Source organism: Cydia pomonella, chromosome 13 (assembly GCF_033807575.1).
Source record: "Cydia pomonella isolate Wapato2018A chromosome 13, ilCydPomo1, whole genome shotgun sequence".
Taxonomy (NCBI): domain Eukaryota; kingdom Metazoa; phylum Arthropoda; class Insecta; order Lepidoptera; family Tortricidae; genus Cydia; species Cydia pomonella.
The window spans coordinates 8,589,230-8,614,897 of NC_084715.1; the positions used below are offsets into that span (position 1 = coordinate 8,589,230).

The window sequence follows — 25,668 nt, forward strand, 5'->3', positions numbered from 1 at the left end:
CGCCTATTCAAATTCTTGCTTACAACCAGACCTCCTTCCTTCCTGAGCTAACAAGAAGTTTTGTGTTTTGAACTTTTTATTTTGGATTTCACGGGCCTATAAATTGCGATCGTTTGATAGGCTTGCGTGGGGATATAGATCCAACACGTAAAGCCCTTTGGAGAGCCCTTTAATTTAATGTAAAACTCCTGCTGGAACCTGTTCACAGGTACAATAATGAACCCATGAACCGGTCTCAGCAGGCATTGGCTATTATATACAAAGTCGAAGAGTATACTGGTCTATGGATTGAAGTTTGGGTGGACAATGAGACTGCGTTATTGCAAGGACATCCGGAGACCTGTCATGACGTTTTCTCTGAAGCTCAGGGGTGTCGAGAGGCGTGCCTGATAACAGCAACTATGCCAACTCACATCTTATGCATGTTTCGCTCCCACCCCTGCCCGCGTAGCCAACCTGCCAATCGTTAACGCTCCGTATCGTAGCGTACTTATTTATCTCTCTCTATGACTCTTCCTTATTAGCGCGACAGTATTCGTTACGGAGCGTTAACGATTGGCATGTTGGCTACACGGGCTGGAGTATATAGCTCTAACAACTCTGCTCGGGACGGCTAATGAAGGCAAGCCAGAGGTGAGAGTCCTGCGGGCCCACTCCGACCAACGAAGACACGCCGGAGACAGAGACCCTGGTCCGTGAGATCGTTACTCCCCAACAGCTTGCCACAAGCCCAACTTTATTATTATTACTTTAACTTATACCACACGACATTTCATCAGCTTTTTTATGTAGAAAACGTTTTCCCTCTAAAGGTTGTAGGTAGCACAGACAGAGTATTTATATTACGTCGTGAATTCCATAAAATTTCAGTTCAGACTTATACCAATAGGGCAGATCATGATTATAGATTATCTATATATATCATAATTTTATAAGGTCCATGAAAAGGTTCACCTATTTCTATATTATACTTATGTATTTGTGCTACTTTATAAATACGATCCTTACAGAATTTTATTTATACAAATTGGTGGTAAAATTAGGTATGATAGAGGGCTATAGAAAGAAAACCAAAATTTTAAATGTTTTATGACAACGATATCGCTTTATTAGATGTCAAAGAGGGCACAGAGGCGCGCGGCGCGAGCGCCGGTAAAGGGGCTGGTAGGCGTGTCTCTGGGATCGCGGCGGTCGCTCCGCGTGCCCCGCCACCCCCACTCTCGATACATACATCAGCAATAAATAAATAAATATCAACAAGTTACAAAATAGCTTTTCGTAAAAAGATTAGAATACTAAAGTGTATAAAGTTTTTTTGGTTTTAAATTTACAGTTTTCGTTTCACGCATTTTAACTGCTATGTATAAAAAATTATGTTAGATTAACAACGAAAATCTGTACAGTCCGTTTTGGTTTTGTGGAACGTTTAGAAATCTTCATTAGCCAGGTCGAACCTTGGTGGGAAGGTACCGAAGCCGTCGAAGGCGGGGCGCGGGCGCTGGGGCTGTAAAGAGAAGAAAATATATCAGCATCTCATTCATCAAATGATAAGAACAAGGAACAAATGGGGAGGCATTCAAATTTCGAATGGCTTGCATTCAGTAGGCCTGATCTGACAGCTGATTGGCTGTTGGATTGAGGTGTCAGATAGCGACGACCGTTCCTGTCGCCGTGGGGGTAAGCTGAACTTACATCTCTCCTTGGTTCACTAAACGCGCCCTTTTACGGACGCCTGGACGAAAGAACACAGTTTAGTTATAGCAGTAGGTATCTAAGAAAATTGGAAGCAATAGCATATTTGAGTTGATTCTTATACAGACTAAAATGTTCCTTCTACTTAAGAGTGTTTGAAATACTGCGCATCATGAAAACGAAAGACATAGGTATGATGGTCTTGATATAACATAAAAAGAGAAAACTTCCGCGTCTGTCTAAGAGTCTTACCAGAAAGAGGCGAATGCTTTTTCCCGTCTTTAATATCATCCACCGTTATGAACTCGATCAAGAAATAATGAATCTGTGTACGAGTATGAATTCAAATTAGAAAGGGAAACTTACCGCCGGGCTGACTCCTCGCGCAGCGGATCCCGCGCGGCCCTTGCCTCGGAACTTGCTGATGGCCTGCTCGGCTAGGTCTGCTCGCTCCTCGGCCTCCTCAAGCTCCTGCTGCGCCTTGCGGAACTTAGCCAAGTTAAGAGCGGCGATCTCTTCTGCCTCTTCGATCTGCCTCTTGTAGGTCTTGATCTTCTGTTGCAGTTTGTCGACGAGGTCCTGCATACGCTCGTGGTTCTTGCGGTCCTCCTCGGCCTGGAAGGTGAGCTCCTTGATACGCCTCTCGGACTTGCGCAGGTTCTTCTGTGCGTCAGCGTGCCTCCTCTGTTCACCATCAAGCTCGTTCTCGAGCTCCCTGACTCTCTGTTCGAGTTTCTGGATAGCCTTCTTGCCTCCCTTGAGGGCGTTCGCTTCAGCCTCATCCAACCTGACTTGCAGTTCCTTGATCTGTTGCTCAAGGGCCTTGCGGAGTTTCTCCTGGGTCTGGGCGTGCTCCTGCTCGGCGCGGAGCTCATCAGCGAGGCGGGCGGCGTCAACCATGGCCTTTTTGGCCTTCTCTTCGGAGTTCTTAGCCTCGTTGAGGAGCTCGTCGAGGTCGGCGTGGAGGGTCTGCAGCTCGGACTCGAGCTTCCTCTTGGCGGCGGAGAGGGAGGCGCTCTGGGCGGACAGCTCGTTAAGCTGTTCGTGAGCATCGCCCAACTCCTGTTCGGCCTGGCGGCGAGCGCGATCGGCCTGTTCCAGAAGAGTGCGGGACTCTTCCAGTTCGTTCTGGAGGGCGTTGGCGCGACGCTCAGAGATACCCAGCTGTTCGCGGGCATCGTCGCGGGCGCGCTGCTCCTCCTCGAGGGCGGTCTGCAGGTCCTTGATCTGGGCCTGGTAACGCTTGATGTTCTTCTGGGCCTCGGCGTTAGCCTTGTTGGCGTGGTCGAGGGCGATCTCGAGCTCGTTGATGTCGGCCTCCAACTTCTTCTTCATGCGCAGGGCCTCAGCCTTGCCCTTAGCTTCGGCTTCCAGGGAAGCCTGCATGGAGTCGAGGGCGCGCTGGTGGTTCTTGCGTGTGTTTTCGAACTCCTCCTCCTTCTCCTGGATGCGGCGGTCGATCTCCTGGCGGACCTGGGACAGCTCGAGCTGAGCGCGCAGGACCTTGTTCTCCTCCTGTTCAAGGGCGGACTCAGCCTCCTCGAGAGCGGCCTGCAGCTCGTCCTTCTCGGCTTCCAGACGCTTCCTGGCCTTCTCGATTTCGTGGATGTTGCGGCCACCTTCGCCGATCTGGTCGAGCAGGTCCTTGACTTCGTCGGCGAGGTTCTTGTTCTCGCGGCGGACAGCCTCGAGCTGTTCCTGGCCTTCCTCGTAGGCACCCTTGAGACGGAACAATTCGGTGGAGTAGTTGCGGCATTCCTTCTGGCTGGCGTCGAGCTCGGCGGCGAGGTCGTCGACCTTGAGCTTCCATTCTCCAATGATCTTGTCGAAGGCCTTCTGCTTCTTCTCGGCGGCGTTGGCGATGGCGGTAGCACGGTCGACCTCGAGCTGCAGGTCCTCGACCTCGGTGGCGAGGCGCTGCTTGGTCTTCTCGAGGGCAACAACCTTCTGGTTGAGGGACTCAATGGTCTCCTCGGCTTCGGCGAGGCGGGCCTGGAGCTTGCGCTTGGCCTCCTCGAGCTCCTCGGAGCGGGCAACACCCTCGGACTCGTACTTGGAGCGCCAGATCTGGGCCTCGGCGTTGGCCTTGGAAAGCTGGCGCTGAAGATCAGCCTTGCCTTCGGCCTCCTCCTCGACCTGTTCGCGAATGTTGTCCAGGTCGTGCTCGAGGTTGCGGAACTTGCCAAGAAGGGTGGCGCGTTCCTGTTAACAATAAAACACATTAATTAGCTTCTCTGTCGGTAAGCGTTCTTGTAAGTTAATTAAGTGCATTATTGGACGAAGAAAGTCTGAATTTGATATTAAAATGCACCAATATGGCAATATGTAACAATGTGTCATTTGAGTCGTCATTGTTGTTGTTTTCTTTTAGATGAAACATGACAAATTTTTAGTATAAGTGTAATTTTATATTGTATACTAACCCTAGCCTCCTCGTCGGCGAGCCTCTTGGTGTCCTCCAGCTGAGTGGTGAGCGACACCTTGATCTTGGAAAGCTGCGACACCTGAGACTCGGCCTCCTCCAGTTGGCGGAGCAGGTCTGAGTTCTCAATGGACATCTTCTTCTTGGCGGCATCCAGGTCGTTGAGGGTGCGGTTAGCCTCGTCAGCCTTGTTTTGGACTTCGTTGAGCTGGTGCTGGAGCTGCTTGGCGATCTTCTCCTGGGCAGCCTATTAGGAAATAAAAAAATTTAGAGGAAGGTATTATATCACTGTTTAGTTGAAAGTTTAATAAAAATAAATAAATAAATAAATAAATATTATAGGACATTATGACACAAATTGACTAATGGTTTGAATTTGTCGGTATTTAAATCTTAGTGATGCAGGCTGATATTAGTTTTATGATGATTTGAATTGATCATTACTCTCTTAAAAACCAACAGTATTATTTATCATGAGAAGAAAAACATTAAGTGGGTGCAAATTTTCGTATTACAAACAAAATCTGTGTATTTTTAAATACATTGTTACGGTTAGTAGCACGACTAGATAGCTAAATGTTATTCTGTATATTATTATTCAATAATTAGTTGTAGAATGGATATTTAATGTTAGGAAATAATTAGAGTAAGGATTAATCAGGTTGTAAATCATTCAAAAATTATTTTACAATTTAGCTGTATTTAAGTTTCATGTTAAAGCGCTCACAGCTTTTTTGCGATTAGTTTGAAACTATATTAGGTATATTAAATTGGGCGTGTGTAAAGTGTCTGGTCCCAAGCACACAAGTTGTTTAAGAGCTCATATATACAGCCACTATCCTAAGGTAAGCATTATAAGGGCTGTATAAATCTTTATAAAGCTCTTGTGCGACTTGGATTGCAACCCCATCTAGCTGGCGAAAGCGAAGCGAAGGCCTGCTGATGCCAAAAAAAAATTATACCTTTTCGTTGGACACGTGGTCGAGACCAGCGCGGAGGTCATTGACTTCGCTAAAGTACTGAGAACGTTCCTTCTCAGCCCTGGATGGATTACAAACACGATTAATATCACCTAATTGGAAAGTGTTTGTGTTGTGGGCATTGAGTGGGCCGTGGTTCTTCCACGTTTAGGGAACATGCGGGGGAACTCGGTAGACATGCCTCGTGTATGACATGTTACCTTTTCACGAGCCACCTGATCGACGGCAGCACGTGTGTTGTTTAGCTCCGAGTAGCAAGACGCGCGGTCATGCTCAGCCCTGAATTTGCAGTAGGTATAATTGAGTATTCCAAGCTTTCAAGTCCCAGTTCAAATTTAAAGGTTCAATTCAAAATTACATTTCCGTTCCTTATTAAAAGTGTATTTATAAACATTATGCTGATGTTTATAAGATTTGCCACGCCGGAGCGCTATATTTAGCATAGAGTCGTTCTTACTGTTACTATTTTTATTTCACCAATTGCGCTTCCTTATGTTTACGATCTCAAGGTTTTTAATTATAAAAAACACTTGCACGTAGATACATACTTAGCTTACAATAATCTAGAGCAATAAAATGAGTAAATTTTGTAACACATACTTAAGTATAAATATTGCGTTTCTCCACACCAACTGGTAAAACCCTTGTGATTGACTGATTGTTCAAAAACTAATGAGAAAGTTGCATTTCATCCACAGGTGGGGCAAAGTAATCAGATGCAAATTTTAAGTTGTTTCTTTATGTTAGTTAGCTGGTAGAATTGACTTTTAAATGATGATTTTGGACTGATTTGGTTTGATAATTTTGGTGTTTCATATTTAGTATTTTCCTCGCGTTGGTGTGGTTAAAATTTTTGTGTTTCACTCGGAGGCAAAGTTTGTTTAACCCTCGTGCTTTCATCGCTCAATATTCCACTTCTCGAACCAATAATTAGCACGAGCGGTTAAACATCTTATTTTCCCCCTTATAAAACAAATAACTATTTCATTGCTCTAGTAGAAAAGGACATAATATAACGTATAATACTTACTTGGCCTTGAGCTTGTTGAGCTGGTCGAGCTGCTCACCCATCTCGGCGACGGCATCGTTGTGCTTCTTGCGCAAGTTGGCGAGGGTGGACTCGTGCTGGATGTTGGCCTCTTCCAGATCGCGGCGCAGCTTGCTGAGCTCGGCCTCGCGCTTCTTGTTAAGCTCGATCTGGGCAGAGGTAGCACCACCGGCCTCCTCAAGGCGCTCGCCAAGCTCCTCGAGTTCACGAGCGAGGTCCGCGCGCTGCTTCTCAGCCTTGGCGCGAGCCTGGCGCTCGGACTCGACTTCTTCCTCGAGCTCCTCGATGCGGGCCTGCAGTTCCTTGATCTGCTTCTGCAGCTTGCTGACAAGGGACTGCTCATCCTCGAGCTTGGCGGTCAGGGAGGAGATCTCCTTGTCCTTGCGCTGGATGGTCTGCTCCAGCTCCTTCTTGTTGCGCTCGAGGTCAGCGACGGCCTCCTGGGTCAGCTTGAGGTCGCCCTCAACCTTCCTCCTCTGCTTCTCAACATCACCGCGCAGCTTCTTCTCGCGTTCCAGAGAGTCCTCCAGCTCGTCGAGGGTCTGCTCGAGCTTCTGCTTAACCTTGTTGAGGTGGTTGACCTTGTCCTCAGCGGCCTGGAGTTCCTCACCAGTCTTCTGGTTGGACTCGCCTTGCATCTTCTTCTCCTTGTTCAGTTTGTTGATGAGCTCATCTTGGTGGGCGATCTCATCGTTCAAGTTGCGGATCTGGTGGTCCTTGGTGGCCTTGTCCTGCTCGGACTTCTGGACGGCCAGTTCGAGATCCTCGACGTCCTTCTTGAGGCCAGAGACCTCCTGTTCCAACTTTTTCTTGTTCTGGAACAGCTGGTTGCGGGCATCCTCCTCCTGGGTCAGACGGTCCTGGGTGTCCTACGGTCACAACAGCTCGAATCAGTATTCAATATTCAAATATACAGTTATCGAAAAAATAAACAGTTGGTTTTTAATTGCTTTCGCACTTCCTCTAAACACGTCTGGCTTCTGTCTATCGGCAAATAATAGCAATTAATGGTTTGCAATAAAACCGTGCAACCTGCAGACGTGCAATTTATTTTTAACTCCTCAAGCTGCTTTTCATGTAAACATAGCCGTGTTTATTTAAAGAAATACGCCAGCAAACGAAGCATTACTTTGCAACAGTGTTACAGCTACATATTTGGCTTGTAACGCGATGTTTCTTCTAAGTAACTGATGTCTGGGATGTTTACTCGCAGCAGGAATCTCAGCTAATTAATTAAACTAATTAGGTATATTATTTATTTAGCGCCAGGGTATTCGCGACCCAAATTGCTCATTGCTATTTCAAGATGACACATAATTACCGGGTTACAAATGATGTTACAAATTTTACGATTAATATCCGCCTAGAAATGTCACATTTTAATAACTAAAAGGATTTAAGGAGAATTAAACAACCTACTAGTAGTGTCATGATGATGCAAATAGCTTTATTATTTAAGGTAACAAAACAATTCGATCCTGGATTATGAAGATTTGCTGTTTTTCTCTTAACGATTAATAATAATAAAAGTAGATTCATAATCACGAAATAACTACCTACATCATTCTTCTTACATACTTTTTGATCACTTACGCGATATTATGAAGCTCAAACTTTTACTAAATATTTTATGCTAATTCAATATTACTTTTTTTCTACCATCGCAGCTGTGAACAGTTTTCATTTTTCTATGGGATATACATTACAAATACTTTTTTCCAAATTGTTTATGTAATGAAAATGATATTTACTATATTATCACTAATTAGTAAATAATTAACACTTACCCTTAGCTGAGACTCCAGGTCAGACTTCTGGGCCTGGAGCTTGGCAGCGCGCTCCTGGACTTCAGACAGCGAACCCTTCTCGCCCTCGAGCGAGCCGAGCAGAGCGGTCTTCTCCTCCAGCAGCTTGGCGTTGAGGACCTCCAACTCCTTGCGGAGTTTCTCCTCCTTCTCGAGAGCCTCGATCGCCTTGTTGGCCTTTTCTTCCAGTTTCTGCAATTCAACCACGCTTTTATCCACACCATCCCATTCCGAAACGTGTATCGTTGCCATTTTATTTAATTTTATTGATCACATCAATTTATTGGATAGGGAATGTCGGTTCGTTCGTTAGGGGAGTTAGGCGCGCACCCGGCCGACCGCTCGACTGACAGGGGCGCTGGAGTTTTCCAGCGGGCGATAGCCGCCCACGCGCATGATTACTTAGCTAGGTGAGTGGGGCGATAGGGGGGATTCCAGAAATGGCTGCGGCAGGTGCGGTGTCACGTAACCGACAGGTGGGTGCGGCTTAGCTATTTGCGTACTTGATTCACGCCGCTAAATTTGATTATTTATTGGGTCAGAGTGCTCCATCATGTTAATGCGTTGAGTGATGCTTACCGCGAGCTCATCCTCGACGCGGGTGACGTTGAGGAGGGGCTTGACCTTCTGCCACAACTTCCACCAGGGCCAGGTGCGGAGTTGCAGGTATTTGCGCAAGTTGCGCTGGACAACTTGGAGGGCGACCCTAGTGGTAGAATATGTGACTTAGCAAAGTTTTATGAATAACATAATTTAATTTACATAATGAATTCGGATATTTGCAATTGTTCTGATATTTAATTTAATAACAAAATTTCGAAAGATAATAATTTAGAAAAACATTTCAAACATTTCAACTGACCAGAATAAAATGGTGTTTTTTGTGTTTGGGTTTTGTTGTTGTTGTAATGATCTTGCTTTAATAAAAGTAAAAGTGTAATTAGGCGATGTGATTAAAGAAGTATACCATACCTCTGTTCCTGCAGCTTCTTGTACTCCTTGCGGGACAGGTAACCGCGGATGTAGGCCTGGAGCCAAGACACAATCTTGGACAGCCTGTCGTCACGCATCTCTTCCATCTGACCCAGGACACCAGCGCGGAAGAACACCTGGATATATGGCTAAGTAAGAACCAATACAGACGCCCGACTTGGAAAGTTAGTAACTGGTAATATCTAGTTTTATTAGACTTAAACTATTTCTACACATTATTTGTGAAAGAAAAATGGACATTATATTTTAAATTAAAATAAAATTACATCTAAGCGTAGTGGGGAATTTGCGTAAGTAATCTCTAAAAAAACGGAGACTTTGAAGCGGCATGACATGGAAACATAAAAAATCGATACATAAACAACACGAGGTACAGACGATACAGACAGTAATAGAACAAGAGGAGTTAGTATCGGAAAGTGTGTATGTGTATCAGTTACTCATGCACTACGTCTACCTTTGTTTTTCCAAGTCTGAAAGATTCCGAGTCCAAGCCGGTATGCTCAAGAATTTTCTCGGTGGCTTTCTCTGGTGACATTGGCTCTTTGATCAGCCCCGGGCACAGAATTTTGTATCTGCGTTTGAGGAGCATACAAAAATATAACAGTGTGTGTGTGTGTATGTGTATGTACAGGTAGAAAGGAGGATAGGGGAAAATCCAAACAGGAGCCTTGTCACTTGGGCCCTTTGAAGCAGCTTAGAGTTTACTGGACAAATTACTCTGCCAATTGTAAATGGTGGTCGTAATTTGCCTGTAATATTGATAACTTGCAATTGGCTTTCTCACATCTAACTACGCAACCGAATGAACATGCCTTGGTGTGACCGAGACGGTACGATTCGACATCCAAGCCTGTGGCGTCCAGGATGACTTGGGCGATCTTCTTAGGATCGGATTCCTTGTCCACAGCTTGAGGGGCCAGGATCTTGTAGCTACATTATCAAAATAAATCCACACAATGAGGGAGAGTCACAATAAATATTTCTGAAGACAAACTGAACGTGCTAGGTATATAAGGAGAGGGTAGAACAAAATGTGGGGCATACTGTAAAAAACGTTGATATGTTAACCACATTGCATACTATTAGGGGTAAGGACTGCAATTCAGAATAACAACATGTATCCCAGGAACCTTCTATGATATAGTGACCTAGAAATAACAATGGGTCAACAATAAGGGTTCAACATTAACTCTATTCCTTAGAGTTTGACAATTTCTACTTCTCCATGCTAAAACCATTCTGGACCCCATTTTATTCTTGCCTTGGTGTGACCGATACGATAGCTCTCAGGGTCGAGTTCGACAGACTCCAGACACTTCCTAGCTGCTTCTTTAGGATCTTTTTCGTTGGTCATGATGGCTGGCGCCAGAATCATGTAACTGTTTGTCGAACATCAATCATTTAATAAATAGAGTCCTTTTAACTACTCTGTATGTGGCACGTAATTAAAATAATTTGTCGAATTATAAAACAGCTTATTAATAATCTATGATATTTCAGTAAGTATTACTCATAACTATAAACTATATAAATTTGACTGATGATGTCAGCAAGTCAGCTATATTACCAGAATAGTTGCTCCAGAAAATTCCAGCGCTAAAAAAATGTTTTGACTAACCACGTATAAAAATAAACATAACCCTCGATAATCAAAACAGAGACATAAAATACTGAAGTTATAGTTGTAATTTGAATTCTTGAGTTATTTTTGATGTTGATATTGGGATCTTACCGGAGCTTGAAGTCAGGGTACACCATCCTGTTGGGGAAACCTTTACGGCAAATACGGATGCCTTCCAACACACCGTTACAGGTCAGCTGGTGCATGACAAGGTGGGAGTCGATGAGACCTGAAGGGCGAATACACGTTTACCATGATTTGTATTTGTACATTTTTCTGAGAGGTTCAACGAAATTACAAAAAAAATACAAAGCCTTCGGTATTCATGTGCATTATATAATAAAAAATCACCTAAGTAGATTTGAAACAAAGTACTCTTTTTTACTTATTCTCGGAGTTGTAATAGAGTAGAGATAGAAAAGTCTCAAGGTACTTTATTAAAGACAAATAGTTAAATTTTAAAAAGAGTAAAAGAGAAAAGAAAAAAAAATGATATTGGTCAGTGGTCATCTTACTAAATGAAATATGTTAAGTAGAAGTATTACTCACCAGGCTGTTTCAACTCGTTGGGGATGATACAACGTACGAAGTGAGGCTGGGTCGACCTCAGAGTTGTCATCAGGTTGTTAAGTTGTTCCTGTATGCATTAACAAAATTAATATGCAAGAATTGTGATTTTGTTTAGTACAACAGCATTTTTTATACTTATTAAATCAAATCCAACTGATTATTTACCCAGAACATTTCCTAGTTTTATCTAATAGAAATGTCTGCAAACAACATATAAAGCGACACTCGATGAATAATGAATATTTCAAGTACGTAGATGACAGGGGAATGAGGTGACGATGTGAATAAACACACACACACAAAACTAAAGTTATGATACCTAATAAACACACAATAACACACAAAGCTGAATACACCCAGCAGCGTCGTACGGTACGTTCCTGGGGACGTTATGCACTGTGCGTGTAATTTTTCCACAGTGAATTGATCTACACTATACACCATAGTGCATGTTAAATATTACAACATCGAAAAACATAAAACAGGTAATTTTCATGTTACCTTTAACATTACATCTATGAAATGTTACTAAGTACCACAATTTTCAAAAACAATGTAGAATATATAAAACTACATCAATATAAACCAAAAATCAATCTTTAATATAAACTTAAGAACCTTGTACGCGGAGGAGACAGTAGCGAAACCACCGCCCTTCTTACCGCGACCGCCTATGAACGTACATTATAAACAAGCATAGATTAGTACCAAGACGATCACAAGGCAACAAGACGGGACAATACTCGACGGCTAAATATAGACTATCGGCGACATGAGCTGTGCTGTAAAACATATTATGCTGACATTGACAACGTAATAAGAAAGCGTGGAAGACTGACCCTAATTACCACTGAATGTTCAAAGTTATGATCAGTAGATTCAGTAGTAGTAATAAGGGTTAATCTCGGGCATGATAGACGATACTGAAGCTACATCGAAGGCAGTTAAGCAAATCCCTTTCAATGAATGTAAGTTTACCCTGTAGAGCGATGATACAGTCTGGAAGGCAGAACCCTTAGCACGCTTGCCTCCAGCGCCTTAAGTTGAAAAGTGACATGAGAAATAAATATTAAAGTGTCTGTAGATAATGATGAAATTTCGTTAAATAAAATGACAGTGTATAAGTATCATGAAATAATCCAAGATCACTGAAGTATTGATGTGATTTTGGTAAGTGACATTTGGGTTTTATATCACCCGTCTTGTGGTGTGTGATGATATATGTTCACAGAAGGTATATATACAGCTCATGGTACCTGGTCACCTGTTTTCGTAGAGATCAAAATTGCTATAGGGGCTTATCAAAATCAGAATTAAAAATTATCATTAAACAAATTTAATTTAATTCTTATCTGAGAAAAGTAATTGATACGTACCCTTGCCGCCGCCACCGGCATCAGCACCACCGGACTGACCAGGATGGTCAGCGAAGATTTCAATCAACAGTTTGTTGGAGCCCTTCTTGAACTGGTCTACGACAGTGTCGTTAAGGGGGTCCTTGTTCTTCTCAAGCCAGCCAGTGATGTTGTAACCGACCTGTTATTGGGGGAATTCAGTTAGAGGCTTAGTTAATGACTGTTACAAAGAAACTTGCTTTAACATTGTATTATTTAAGTAAAGGAGCTGTTTATGAAGCAAATATCAGCTCAATATAATTTAAAATGAAGGGAATTGAATGTTGATACCTATTATTGATGATAAAGATACTTACGTTGCCGGCATAATGGCCAATGGCGAAATGGGCAGCCTGGCAGCCGGGCTTGGGAGGCTTGGGCTTCAGGAACGGGGGCGACTTGCCCAAGTGATTGTTGTTCAACTTCTCGACGAAGGTCTGATCGGTGGCTTTCGGGAACATAGACTCTTCCTCAAGGATGGAGAGGATACCCATGGGCTAGAAATGGACCGGTGGCGTTAGAACATGAAGTTACGGGCGTTATCTTCTGGAAATGCTACTTATGCAAAGTGTAACTAGTTATTTTATGACTAAAATTGTGTCATGAAATGTAATTTTTAATAGGACAAGCTACAATTATGTTTTTGAGGGAGATTTTTAAATACCTGTTGTTTTATAATGTTGTCAAGTGAATAATAACATTTAAGAACTACAGACTAAAAGTGAGGCAAAAGGTACAAATTTAATTTATTTATAAATTTGGAACAATAAGCAAAAGAATAAACAATCATAAAAAGACAAATAAAGATTTTAAATACTACTTCTCTGTAAAAAAAGGGTTCTAGTGTTTATATTTGTTAAGCGTTATCAAGTAAGCAGCATGCATTCGTAAATGTGTGCTTTTTTCTAATAGTGAGTGTAATTTTATTAGCTTCATAATTTTGCAGTGCTTTAAATTAACGTATTAAGTTTTTTTTATTAAACTTGATTGCTGATTTGCTGTTAACAATACAGGTATTACTGGTTAAGTAAATGTTGCTAATTACTTTTAAATAAATATATACCCATTAACGGATTAGACTGGTATTGTAGTTTTGCAAGTGTCCTATTGGCAGACTGGGTACAGACCGTGATAAATATATCAAAACGATAAATATTTAATAATAATAACACAGCTAGCCAACATTCCTCACAGCGGATTCTGTAGGGATTGTTAGAGATTGTTACAGTATTATGGAATATTTCAATCATTTTATACAATAAAACAGTGTACAGATTCGCAAGGAAGCTACTTTGATTAAAAATGCTTTTAGCCTCGACTGCTGAAAAGGATCGTGTGCGCGAAGCATTGGTTTATACCGCGGAGCAAGGGATCAGCCAAATATGTACTTGCGGGAGACGTTCTCAGCCCCAAGCGTCGTCTACTCGCGCCTATCGTAAGCTATACTGGATCCTAATACCTTTTCTATTAAGTCTATAGTCGCTTGAAGATCCATACCAAAATCTATGAAGGTCCATTGGATCCCTTCACGTTCATACTCCTCTTGCTCTAACACGAACATGAAATGGTTAAAGTATTGTTGTAATTTTTCATTCGTAAAATTTACGCATAGCTGATTGAACCCGTTCATCTGGATCGTGATACATGGAAAAAATAAATGTATCTGTTAAACAACTAACATTATTTGTGTGGAAACGATGGCCGTTGGTGTGAGAAAATATTGAAAATAAAAAGAAAGAACACAGATAACACAGAACACATAACACAATACGTTGCATTGGTGGGTAGCTCGAATGAAGTAACGAATGGAATTAAATTTTAAGTATAAAAAGTCTGTGGCTACTTCTTTCGGGCACCCTGTGGCGTGAGGCAAGCTTTCGTTGTTGCGTTTTCGCCAACTACCTTTTCAATAAGGTCAATGCACATTTGGAGATCCATGCCAAAGTCAATGAAAGTCCACTCGATGCCTTCGCGCTGGTACTCTTCTTGTTCCAGCACGAACATGTGATGGTTAAAGAACTGCTGCAGTTTCTCGTTGGTGAAATTAATGCAGAGTTGCTCAAAACCATTGAACTGCAGGGAAATAAGTAACGTGGAAAGTTAAGTCAAGGGTTAGGTACGGATTCACTACGGATCACATTCCGCAGTTGTTGGTTTTAGTCCCTACGAATGAAGCCCTGCCAGAGCCTGGAGGGTCTGTTCGATATTTGATTGAAGTTTGAAAAATCCCCGTCTTGAGTTCCAGCGTCAACGGGATGATCGACCACCACCGATTATTACCTTCTCGATCAGATCGATACAAGCGAGCAAGTCCATGCCAAAATCGATGAACGCCCAGTTGATGCCCTCCTTCTTGTACTCTTCTTGTTCAAGTACGAACATGTGGTGGTTAAAAAACTGCTGCAGCTTCTCATTGGTGAAGTTAATGCAGAGTTGCTCGAAACCGTTGTACTTTTATGAACAATAGGAAACCCAGGTAAATCCACAATTATGGTTAACAAAGACTATGCTATCTCGTTATCAAAGAGATTAGTTAGTAGGGCGCAGAATAAACTAAAGTCTAGAAGCTATACTCTAAACACATGGAACTGCCTTCAACCGAGCGTGCTTTACACTCAGTATACCTTTTCAATAAGGTCAATGCACGCCAATAAGTCCATTCCGAAATCAATGAACTCCCAGTGGATGCCTTCTCTGGTGTACTCTTCTTGTTCCAACACAAACATGTGATGGTTGAAGAATTGTTGGAGTTTCTCGTTTGTGAAGTTAATGCAGAGTTGCTCAAAACCATTGTACTAGGAAATCAAATGGATATTAACACAGAGAAATTTTGAAAAATCATTACTATTCTAAAATAACTAAAATTTTGACTAATTAAAACTAAATAACTACTTTCTAATTCTATTATTTATCTGTTGACAGCAATAAAGTGCTAATACTTTGGCAATAACACTTAATTGCAGATATAAGAACCGATTTTGTGAAATTTACTTAATATGAGGCGACATTTCTAACTTTCATTAGAAAGCAAGAAATGTGCCTAAGTCTTCCCGTCGATACTCACGTCGAAGATTTCGAAACCGGCGATATCCAGTACACCAATGAAGTGCTGCCTCTTCTGCTTGGTGTCAAGAGTCTCGTTACACTTCTTGACGAGCCACTTGAAGAGACGATCGAAGACACCCTTGCAGAGGGCACCGACGGAGTTGGTGACCTGGTCCTTGTTACGGCCCTGGGTGACGAACTCATTGCCGACCTTGATGCGGGGCTTAAGCAAGTTCTTGTACAAATCCTGGCAATCGACACCAAGGAGCTTGGCAACGCGTTCACCTTCCTGAAATTAGAAAATCACCTATTAGATTTTGTCAGTTATTTTAACATATTGGCTGCGGGAAGCATTTAGCCGTATTTGACTTCCCGCCGGTGCGGCGGTGGTTTTTCTATCTTTCCGTTCGAGTAAGACAAAGATGATTATACTCCCGATATTCTTACTTAAAGTATATTCCATTTTGTACATAAAAGTTGTTATCGATTCTTTAGGCCTAAGCGGCAAGGGTGAATTCCCGTAAAATGAAGGGTTTGCAAAATGCCTATAACTTTTGAAATTTTACACAGAACCTGCGGGCGAGGGCAGCTGTATATAGTATATACACAAAGGATATAGTCTATTGATCAGAATTTTATTTCATATCGATTATATTCTAGGTTTGTAGGGACCTTTAAAGCAGAGCTTCAAACCGGTATATTGGTATGGGAACGAAAACGGTACTTTCTCGTTCTTTGTTAATTATTTCATTTCTAATTGGGCAATCTAATAATACAAAACAAAGTCGTTATCTCAAAACACAGCTGAGTCCTATATTTGGAGCTTAAAATAAACCGAAATAAAAGGATATTTCGAGGTTTTTTAAAAACAAACCGATTCCGATCCCTGCTTTAAAGTCAGGAAATGGTAAGGAAAAATGTAGGTAGGCGGCAAATCTGGCTTTATTGTACGGGAAGTATATGACTCGTAAAGCACTAGCAGTAAATTTAGGTTTTGCGTTGCCGCACCGAATGTGTTAATATTTAGCATTTTGGATGCCCTTAAACAAAAAATATATAGTTGGCTTTAAAATTAAAGAGCTATTGCAATTTTTTATAAGTATTCTCCCTGAGCAGTGCAAGATCTTCTGGCTACTTCAAATTTAGTATGAAATTTTGTGTTGAACTTGCCTCCATGCCATCGGCCTCAGCCTGCTCTTCGCGACCCCTCTGCTTGAACTTCATGCCACCCATGTGCATGACAGCGGCGGTGATCTTGTATACGTTGTCCTTCTCCTCTTGGGTGAAACCAAGGATGTCGAAAGCTTGCTATAATACCAAAACATATGTCAATATCGAGATAACTTAAAGTGTGGGTAAGGCCTAGAATATATCAATTATGGTATGAATCTTGTTATTATTAGGACATTTTGGACATAATGTTCTGTTATGTCGAAATTAATTTAGAAGGCGAAATATAATCAAATCTGACTTTATAAGCTCCTACACACATATATTTCTGATGCTAAAGTAGTTACAAAATGATTTTAAAGAAGAGTACTGAGTTTAAAGTGCTGGGATGATACACAAAAAAATATTCATAGGCCTCAGGGAATACAAGAAAACATATAATTAATCGTTAGTAAAATGTAAAATAAACTAAGCGTTATTATATGTTATGCGGGGCAACGTGTACAGGTCCATTTTTTTTTCAGTGCACAGGAATCTAAATTTTGAGGTGAACTAAATTTAGACCCCCCCAAATCCAAAACTGTAGGGTACTAAATTCTATATATAATCCCAGGTCAATCCTTTTGGCTGTGATTATATCTAAACTACTCATATTTATGGTTTTCTATTTTACCATTATAGTAACGACAATGGTATTGGGTACAGACAGGGTAATTTTCCGGTGGGTCTCTCAAACTGCTGCTATTTGCAGACAACTTACATCAGTCAATTGACATTCCTCGCCGTCATCCATATTGGGGATGGTAATCTTACCCTGGGAGACGTTATAGTAATCGTAGATGTCGTTGGACAAGAAACACTTAGCTGTTGGTCAAACAATATTGAACAATTTAGTAAAATCAACCTTTATGCCGAAATAGTGGAACATCCTAAACGTTTCGTCGTGTAGCATTATGTTATCGTGTCGGGTAACCTGTGGGGGTGAAGGAGAACCAAACTCTGTGCAAAAAGCCCTTTTTGGACAACGCGGGGGGCGAGCATGTGCGTGTCAGAGATTGCTCAATGTCCAGTGCACCAATAACTCTGAAGCGTCCGTCGGCTCACTTACGACCGTCAGCATCAGCTCCTCGCTGTCGTTGACACCAGGTATTCGAGTTTGCCCTTGACTTATGAGGGGATAGTCCGAGATACGGTTGCTTAACATCGTCATCTCTGTGAACATCAAGCCAAGATCTGACACACACATACGCGGCGCTAGCGGCGCCGTAAGCAAAGCTACAAGCGACAAAAACAGCAGAAGAAATGAAATGAAGAAGATAGAATGAAATGAGCCAGTTTGTCGTGTTCTGGACTCACATCAGTAAGCCTCATTTCCTCGCCGTCATCAACGCCAGGAATGACAGTCTTGCCTTGCGCGACGATGTTGTAGTCATTAATGTCGTTCGACAAAATGCACTTTCCTATAAAGGGACACCAATCACAGTCATTTTTGGTAATTGGTGCGCTTACAAACTGAACTAAGACATGCCAATCAACGCCTATAGTGTTTTTGGAAGGGATACACACTTTTTAAGATAACTATCGCACCAGTCAACGGGTGCGATGATCCGACCGCCTATGTCATCTCGAAAAGACAATCGAATGGAAAACAAAACTCGGGAAAGCCTCCCAGATTATTTGGGGCCAAGACTTACGTCAGTCAACACACATTCCTCTCCATCATCTACATTGGGTATGGTAGTTTTTCCTTGCGCAATGATGTGATAGTCATGTACGTCGTTCGACAGCATACATATTTCTATACATCATAAACACACACGTTAATTACCAATGAAGTAGGTATATCAGTGTAAGGATCTGAGTGTGTTGTGTAAGTGTATTAAGTGTTGGCATCAAAAATAATTTGAATCATAACAGAGACCTTAAACTGAACAAATAATTGTACACTAATTTAATATTTCCTGAGAATTTATAGTCAAAAACATTTGAGTGGTTACAGAATATAAAAATATTTCCTGCATATACAATATTAATTAAACACATTGGACATGTGATGAACAAAAAATAGGTACATAGGCTCGCGCTAGGGCTAGATGAGTTACAGAGTTACAGTTTGGTCATCAAGATAATGATAAAGTAATAATATTTATTAAATAAATCCAAATTAGCCTTGGTAATTTATTAGTTTTGCTCACTTGTTCATATGTGTATACAAATTAATAAGATTTTTCTTTTTCTTTTACATGTCCAACGCCTACAAATTTTATTAAAAGAATTTGATATTTATTTTTTAGATATTTTCAAACCAGTTATAATTTGCTTGATATTGCTAAGTTAAATGTGATGTGTATTATGTTCGTACGTACCCTTCAGTCCATCAACGGAGCCGGACATCATCTGGTAGAAGATGTGGTAAGAACGCTCAAGAGCTTGCTGGGAGATGACACGGGCCTTCTCGAGCAGGTCTGGAAAAATTTTAAACTTTAGAATCAATCCTTCAAGGCACTGATGTAGTCCATGATGTAAATGCCGAAGTACTTACAAGTCTCGATATCAGCACCAGCCAGTTTTCCAGAGGGACCGAAGTGGATACGGATGAATTTACCCTAGGCAAGGAGAAAAATAATTTCAATGACTTATAAAATCCACCAATAATTCGCAAGATGCGAGTAGATAAAAATAAGTCAAGATAATCAGTTTAATTATGTTTATTATACATTTAACTACTAATCGGGAACGAACATGTCGTAGAAATATACTTTAAGACACAATAATAGAAAACAATAAAAGTGGTTTTAATAGCGTTTTTGGATATTCTTTCCCTAAGGGAGGTAAAAGGGATTGAAAGTTTGTTACGGTATTTCTTTTTTTGCCAGTGACTTAGTCCTTCGTAGAAAAACATACATTTAGAAAACGAAAAGCGATATCAGCGTTTAATGAAAATTCGTCCTCTACCTGGGGTTAAGAGGGAGGTGAAAGTTTGTATCAGGAATTAGATAGTTTTTGAGTGAAGGACTTATGGAAACTTCGTAGAACGACATACTATAAGAAAGTAAGTAAGTGTTTTTGTATCGAGGTATTTTTTTCAGTTAGGGGCTCGAAACTTCGTAAGTTGTGACAGACAAATCCTGTGCGTTATAAAATTATTAACAAATGATTAACCGTTCCTACTACTGTTTTCTTTTGCTGCATATTTTTCTATGCTCATGTAGAATATAATTATAACCACCAATATACAAATCTACGGAAACGAAGTCGCGGGCAACAGCTATAGTTTCAAATATTATCGGTATTTAATTACATATATGAGGATTAATCTGATATAAAACCAAGGTTGTTTAGTATTCTGGTATCTGTAATGAATTAAGTATTTCATTTTCCGACATAGATAATGATGCAAATACTTACGAAACGGGAAGAGTTGTCGTTACGGACGGTCTTGGCGTTACCGAAGGCTTCAAGCACAGGGTTAGTCTGGACGACCTGGTCTTCCAGGGATCCCTTCTTCTCCTGGTTGGGGTCCTTCTTCTGGGACGCACCGACGGTGGCGAAGTACGCAATTACCTTCTTCGTGTTCTCAGTCTTTCCGGCACCAGACTCACCGCTGGGAATTATAAGGTTTTTGATAAGTGCAAGGTTTGGCCCTGATTCATCTTGGGTAGCTGAGCCGATGAAGTAAGGGAAGGCAAAATTGGTGAAGCTATTACTTTATATTAAAACATCCTTAAGGGGTCCACTGATTACCAGTTTGCCGGATGATATAGGCCTGTCACTTATTTGCGATTGTCAGCTATTGCGTATAACTGACAGGCCAATATCGTCCAGCGAACTGGTAATCAGCGGGCCCCTTTATAGGTACATATTGATGTATACATATATTCGTTATATCTTTAAACCAAAATCTATACGAGAATATCGCAAAGGCGTAACGGTGACTGTATTTATGTTATAATATTTAGAAGCTGGCAAGACGAGTTTCGCCTTCTACCTGGCTTAAGAGTATTTGAAGTCGACCAATTAGACTGTTTCTTTTTACTATTAATAGTTATCTGAAACTTTTACTGATTTGATATACAAAAAAACTTTGTCCATGTAATATCTTTATGAAAATAGTGTGATGAAATCTATTCACGTAATGATTTTTGTTACTTACGTAATCAACATAGATTGATTCTCGTGGTTGGTCAACATGTTGACGTAAGCGCCGTCAGAAATGGCGAAGATATGGGGAGGCACCTCCGAGCGGCGCTTGCCACGGTACAGGCGGGCGCATCGGGTCGTGTACACGGGGAATCTCTTGTAGGGGTTGATAGCCACGCAGAAGAGACCAGAGTACGTCTAGAGGAACATATTCGTACATGTTATAAAGCGGCTAATGGTGAAAGTGATGAAAAGCATGTGATATGTTGAATACTTTTTCATGTAGACATTACTGAACGAGATATTAATAATCCGCAAACCAAACTGATGACTGGGATCGTACAATTTCTCATGCACACTTGACGTATGAAAGTAAGACTAGTAGCCAGCGTAAAAGAGACAGTAAATTGTCCCTGGTCGTCAGTTTGGCTAGCAGATAGTGTAAATGTAGACAGATCTAGTAAATAAAGAGACAATTGATTATAATGGTAATGCCAAACGATGAAATTAAAAATGTGATCTACATTTTAAATTTTGACAAATGACGTAAGTGTATATCCACACAATCCTGCTTTTGTCAACTAATGACGTGTACCGATACTAATCGTTCTTTTGATATTTTTGGTAAACGTGGTAAAAAGAAATGGTGGTGTAATTTTTACGTATTTAGTTGGCAAACATCAGGTCCAGTCCAAAACAAATTAAATAAAGACACACTGACACGGAGATAGTACTGTATCGATACTTTGAGTCTCCGTGTTGCAAAATAGTAGAATCGTCAAAAAACTCGTAATTATATCTGATGAATCTCAATATATCTTACTGTTGTGTATCTACGAGTTTATTGATATTTCTTACATAAAACACAAAGAAAACAATCTGAAACAAGATTTCTGTATAACTGCAAGGGGTATTGTATTGATACCTTTCTTGCAAAAAATCTTAGGCACTAAAAGAAATCATTAGATTAAGAAAACGGTGAAACATCTGATACAAGAAACACACAATCCTCCAGTCGCCGGTATCGCTGGACGAACTTCGACTTGTCCTGTGTAAAAGGGTTCAAGTACGGTTCGGATAGGGTTTTGAGGAAGGACTATAGGAAGGTAGACACACTGACCTCTTATGCATGTTTCTAAATGAAAAATATAATCTAATCAACTTCATCTCATACTTGGAAATCACGTGTGAAGCTTTAGAAAAATGTACAAGAAAACGCAAAAACATGTTCATTCACCTGATGACATAGTTTTTTGCGCGCGCTCTATTAAGAACATCTGGCATACAATCTGCATAGCTTGAGCGCGACCGAAATAACCAGCGCGAAAATAGCCCACATTGATATGCAACGCACTATTTATATACAAATTGAGCCATCAGGTACAAAAAGGAATTGCGCCTCATGGGCAGCTGTTGATCTTTGGCTTGGTAGCTCTCCAATAATATCATCGACATATCAGAAGGCTATTAAAATAAGATCGCAATGATAGATAGTGTTGAAAGTCAAAGTTACAAATTGATTGACTGACATGTTACTAAATTTTACTCATGTCGTGGTATCATGTAATCCATCGTTATATGGCGCTAAGTGAATTCTTAGAACCAAAAATTTATACTTACAATGGATACGTGTTTTCAAGTAATCACTAGAGTTCAGGTAATGTGTCTACAGAATTGAGCAAGGATTCGGCATGCACACTGCAAGGCTCCAACTCCGGCCGTCGTGGCTCCTAACTTACGTAGATAAGCTTATGGTAATATCTCTGCTTCAAGTTATACAAAACCGAAGCGTCGTTGAGGTATGTCAAGTTGGACATGTCCTCGCATTTTTCGTACTTGGGCGGGTTGACCTGGCCTACAAGATCCTTCTTGAAGTCTTTCGTCTGCGGGAAAGATGGTCACATTAGTATCGAAATAATGAAAAGGCACCATTGGCGCCTACTTACATAGATCAGTTTCGCATAGTATCGCTGCCGCAGATTGTGCAGCACGGCAGCGTCGTTAAGGTATGTCAGGTCTGCCATGTCCTCGACTTTTTCAAATTTCGGTGGATTCACTTGTGAGAGGAGTTCCTTTTTTAATGTCTTTTCCTGCTCATTTAAGATCAGTTAAATATACTTGCAACATTAACGAAATGTAATTAAAATATAAGAAAACATTATTATATTCCAAATTTTTATGTTTGAATTTTAAAACACAATTGATTTCTAGGTATCTTTCAGTTAAATCTTAATCAGGGAGCTTTTGGTAAGCTATCAGAATTCCAAACAGAAATTCAATTCACAAAAACTTTTCAGTTTAAAGTTCAGAATTGCAGATATATTTGGGCTTCCGGTGTTTCAACTTGAAATTCACTTCTTATATACTTCTCAATTAGGGTTTAATAGAGTAACACATACTGATACCTTATCTTATCACCCTATGTATTGTTTATTATCTTATACCCTATTGTTTTCGGGTAGAACTAAAGTATTGATAATAAAAACTGAAAATATTACCTCGCCACCAGGCAGGCTGACGGTCACCAGGTCGCCCTTGGTAGCCTTGATCTCGCCCTGGAGGAAACCCTCCTTCTCGTCCGGAACCCAGCATGCCTTCTTGCCGTCGTAGGGCTTACTCTGGTCGATGCGCTTCTGTTCCAGAGACACGAACAGGTACGGGGTTGGATCGGGGTCCTCACCCTCCTGTACGATTGGCTTCGGCATGTTCGGAGGGTTAACGAGACTTCTGGGCTAGTCGAGACACGAGAGCAGCCCTGAGCCTTCCTGTGAACACAGCTGATGTTTAGCGAAGCCCAATAGGAGTTTAATGGAGCGCGAGAAGGATTTAGCGGAACTGGCGCGTGCGTCTATTTGTGGCTGAAATCCGAGTAGCGCGCATGGAGCGGTGCCAATGCTCACGTTTGCGTAATATCGTCTTTTTATGCTTATCCCGACCCGTTACGTCACGTGGAATGCGCTGGAGCGACGCCAGCCGATTATCAGAACGGTTATTGTCTTTTATGGTGCTGCTGGTTGATGGGTCAATTGGATTTAGATCGTCATAACTGGCCCGATAAGATTCATTTGTTTCATTACTTTAATTAAATTTGATTTTTTTATTTACAAACTTGTCGTATTACTTGTTTTTTTCAAAATTCAACATCAACTTTACTTGCAACTTGAACTTCTAACGCTTTAAAAGTAACGTTCTCGATGGATTCCAATTGAACTTGTTCCGAAACCAAGCACTGCAATCTATCCTTGAACCATGAACCATACACAATCCAGCACTTTCACCACAATCCTGATAAACAGCTGACGCGTCACTTTCGGTTTCGTTATGCACTCGGATTCTTGATGCACTTCACAGACGCACGTGCCACGTGCGCGCGTACTCACGTTGGAAGCCGTTCTGACCGGCGGCGGGGCGCTCCGTTGCTTTTTATACCAGGAATACGACACCACCGCGCCCGATCTCCCCATTTTAGGCGGATGCCAGTCCCGGCCTCTACACTTTCAGCCGATCTTAGCTTTCATTCGGGCGGCAGCGTGAGCGCACGCTGCGCGGTTTTTAATTTTTAATGCATTTCAGATGTATGCAGATCAACGATGCCTATTGCATTCCAGTAATCACCGCTACTGTTTCAGTTGCATGACTGTTAATATTTTTTCAAAGTTCGTAAAAAATTGTAAGTATTAATATCTATTAGAAATAGTTTTTACTGATCCCGAGTTATTTATTGAATGCATTTGATACAGACGAGACAATTCAGTTATAAATTCATAATTTATAATCATAAACAAACCGTCTCGGTGATCTATTTGATATTAAAATGGTATTTACAAATAGTAACTGAATGTGGTTACAGGTGGAATTATTACTTACGGAGTTTAGGGCGGTTTAAATCGTCAATAAAAGCCGCCCAGACTTTGATTGGCTGTAAAACGTTGAAATAGCTCTTTTGAGCGTTCACGAGCACTTGTAATCAGTTACATCGCCTTTGATATGTAAATAAAATCGTAGGAATGTTTGAACGGGTTTTCACGTTTTAAAGGCAAATTAGTGGCGGCTTTTTTTCAAAATAAGTAGATTATTGCAAGGTTTTTAGAATGGGTAAAAGCAAAGATAATTGATTGCAATAGAGAGGTAAAGTCTAAGTAAAAAAGGTGCCTCTTAATTTAACATCCAAAACAGACGGCGCTGTGCTGTGCCATATGTTTTACGGTTACTGAATTGTCAAACGTCAACTTTTGACAATCAGAGTTACTCCAAAATATATGGAACTGTACAGCGCCATCTCGTATACCTGTCAAATTCGAAGCAAGAAATTGTCTTAGATTATACACATCTTACTCGATCAATGTATCTTTGGTAAGAGTAACCACATAGGTATTATTTCAACAAATTATTCATTGTTTTCTCTGTTCATTAACATATTGCATTTTATTTATGAATTTAACGAAACCATTGAGGAGTATTTTTTTATAGGAACTGCTTGAGTTTTGAAAATGTTAGCTGATTATTTTTACAACATTTTTAAAATAATAAATTCGAAGTTTTTCAACAAATAAGGCAAATATTACCATCACCTAAAATAAAATAATAGCGTAATGTAGTTAAGATCATATTGTAAAGAAAAACAATGAATGTATAAAAATAAATAACATGTAGATACTTATAAGGCATAATATAAGAAATGGAATGTTACAAATAGAAAACATAATAAAAATGTAAACTGATAGCTAAACGCTTTCGTTGACATTAAATTTTTTTTAAGTATGTTGCACCAATTATATTGAATTG

The 25,668-nt window shown here is 40.8% G+C and overlaps 1 protein-coding gene across 33 annotated transcripts; it reads right to left on the reverse strand.

The window, feature by feature from the left end:
- Positions 1-1,076: 1,076 nt before the first annotated feature.
- Positions 1,077-23,675, reverse strand: LOC133524092 (myosin heavy chain, muscle). 33 transcript variants are annotated; one of them, XM_061859933.1, is made up of 25 exons: positions 23,382-23,674; positions 22,623-22,766; positions 20,897-21,081; positions 20,152-20,347; positions 19,286-19,349; positions 19,110-19,208; positions 18,100-18,203; positions 16,744-16,881; positions 15,593-15,862; positions 14,809-14,979; positions 12,846-13,025; positions 12,511-12,670; positions 12,113-12,171; positions 11,114-11,201; positions 10,676-10,793; positions 9,756-9,873; positions 8,920-9,056; positions 8,527-8,653; positions 7,930-8,139; positions 6,125-7,011; positions 5,077-5,155; positions 4,116-4,361; positions 2,059-3,894; positions 1,693-1,732; positions 1,077-1,504 (listed from the first exon to the last, which is right to left on the reverse strand). In XM_061859933.1, exons 1-24 carry the CDS (start codon positions 23,586-23,588, stop codon positions 1,709-1,711), a joined length of 5,847 nt encoding a protein of 1,948 aa, XP_061715917.1. In that variant the 5' UTR covers positions 23,589-23,674; the 3' UTR covers positions 1,077-1,504; positions 1,693-1,708. The 33 variants fall into 33 exon arrangements, with proteins under 33 accessions (XP_061715917.1, XP_061715905.1, XP_061715913.1 ...); XM_061859921.1 differs by lacking the exons at positions 1,693-1,732; positions 9,756-9,873; positions 12,113-12,171; positions 14,809-14,979; positions 18,100-18,203 and adding exons at positions 10,205-10,322; positions 11,753-11,805; positions 15,153-15,323; positions 17,504-17,607 and having other exon boundaries at positions 23,382-23,675; XM_061859929.1 differs by lacking the exons at positions 1,693-1,732; positions 5,077-5,155; positions 9,756-9,873; ... (1 more) ...; positions 14,809-14,979; positions 18,100-18,203 and adding exons at positions 5,295-5,373; positions 10,205-10,322; positions 11,753-11,805; positions 15,153-15,323; positions 17,504-17,607 and having other exon boundaries at positions 23,382-23,675.
- Positions 23,676-25,668: the final 1,993 nt, after the last annotated feature.

Coding starts and splice junctions, on each gene's coding strand:
- LOC133524092 (XM_061859935.1), bottom strand. CDS start 23,588: ATGCCGAAGCCAATCGTACAGGAGGGTGAGGACCCCGATCCAACCCCG. Junction 17,608..19,109: donor CTCCGTTGATGGACTGAAGG/GTACGTACGAAC, acceptor TTTGACCAACAG/CTAAGTGTTTCTTGTCCAAC. Junction 8,140..8,526: donor GCGTCGAGGATGAGCTCGCG/GTAAGCATCACT, acceptor GTTGAATTGCAG/AAACTGGAAGAAAAGGCCAA.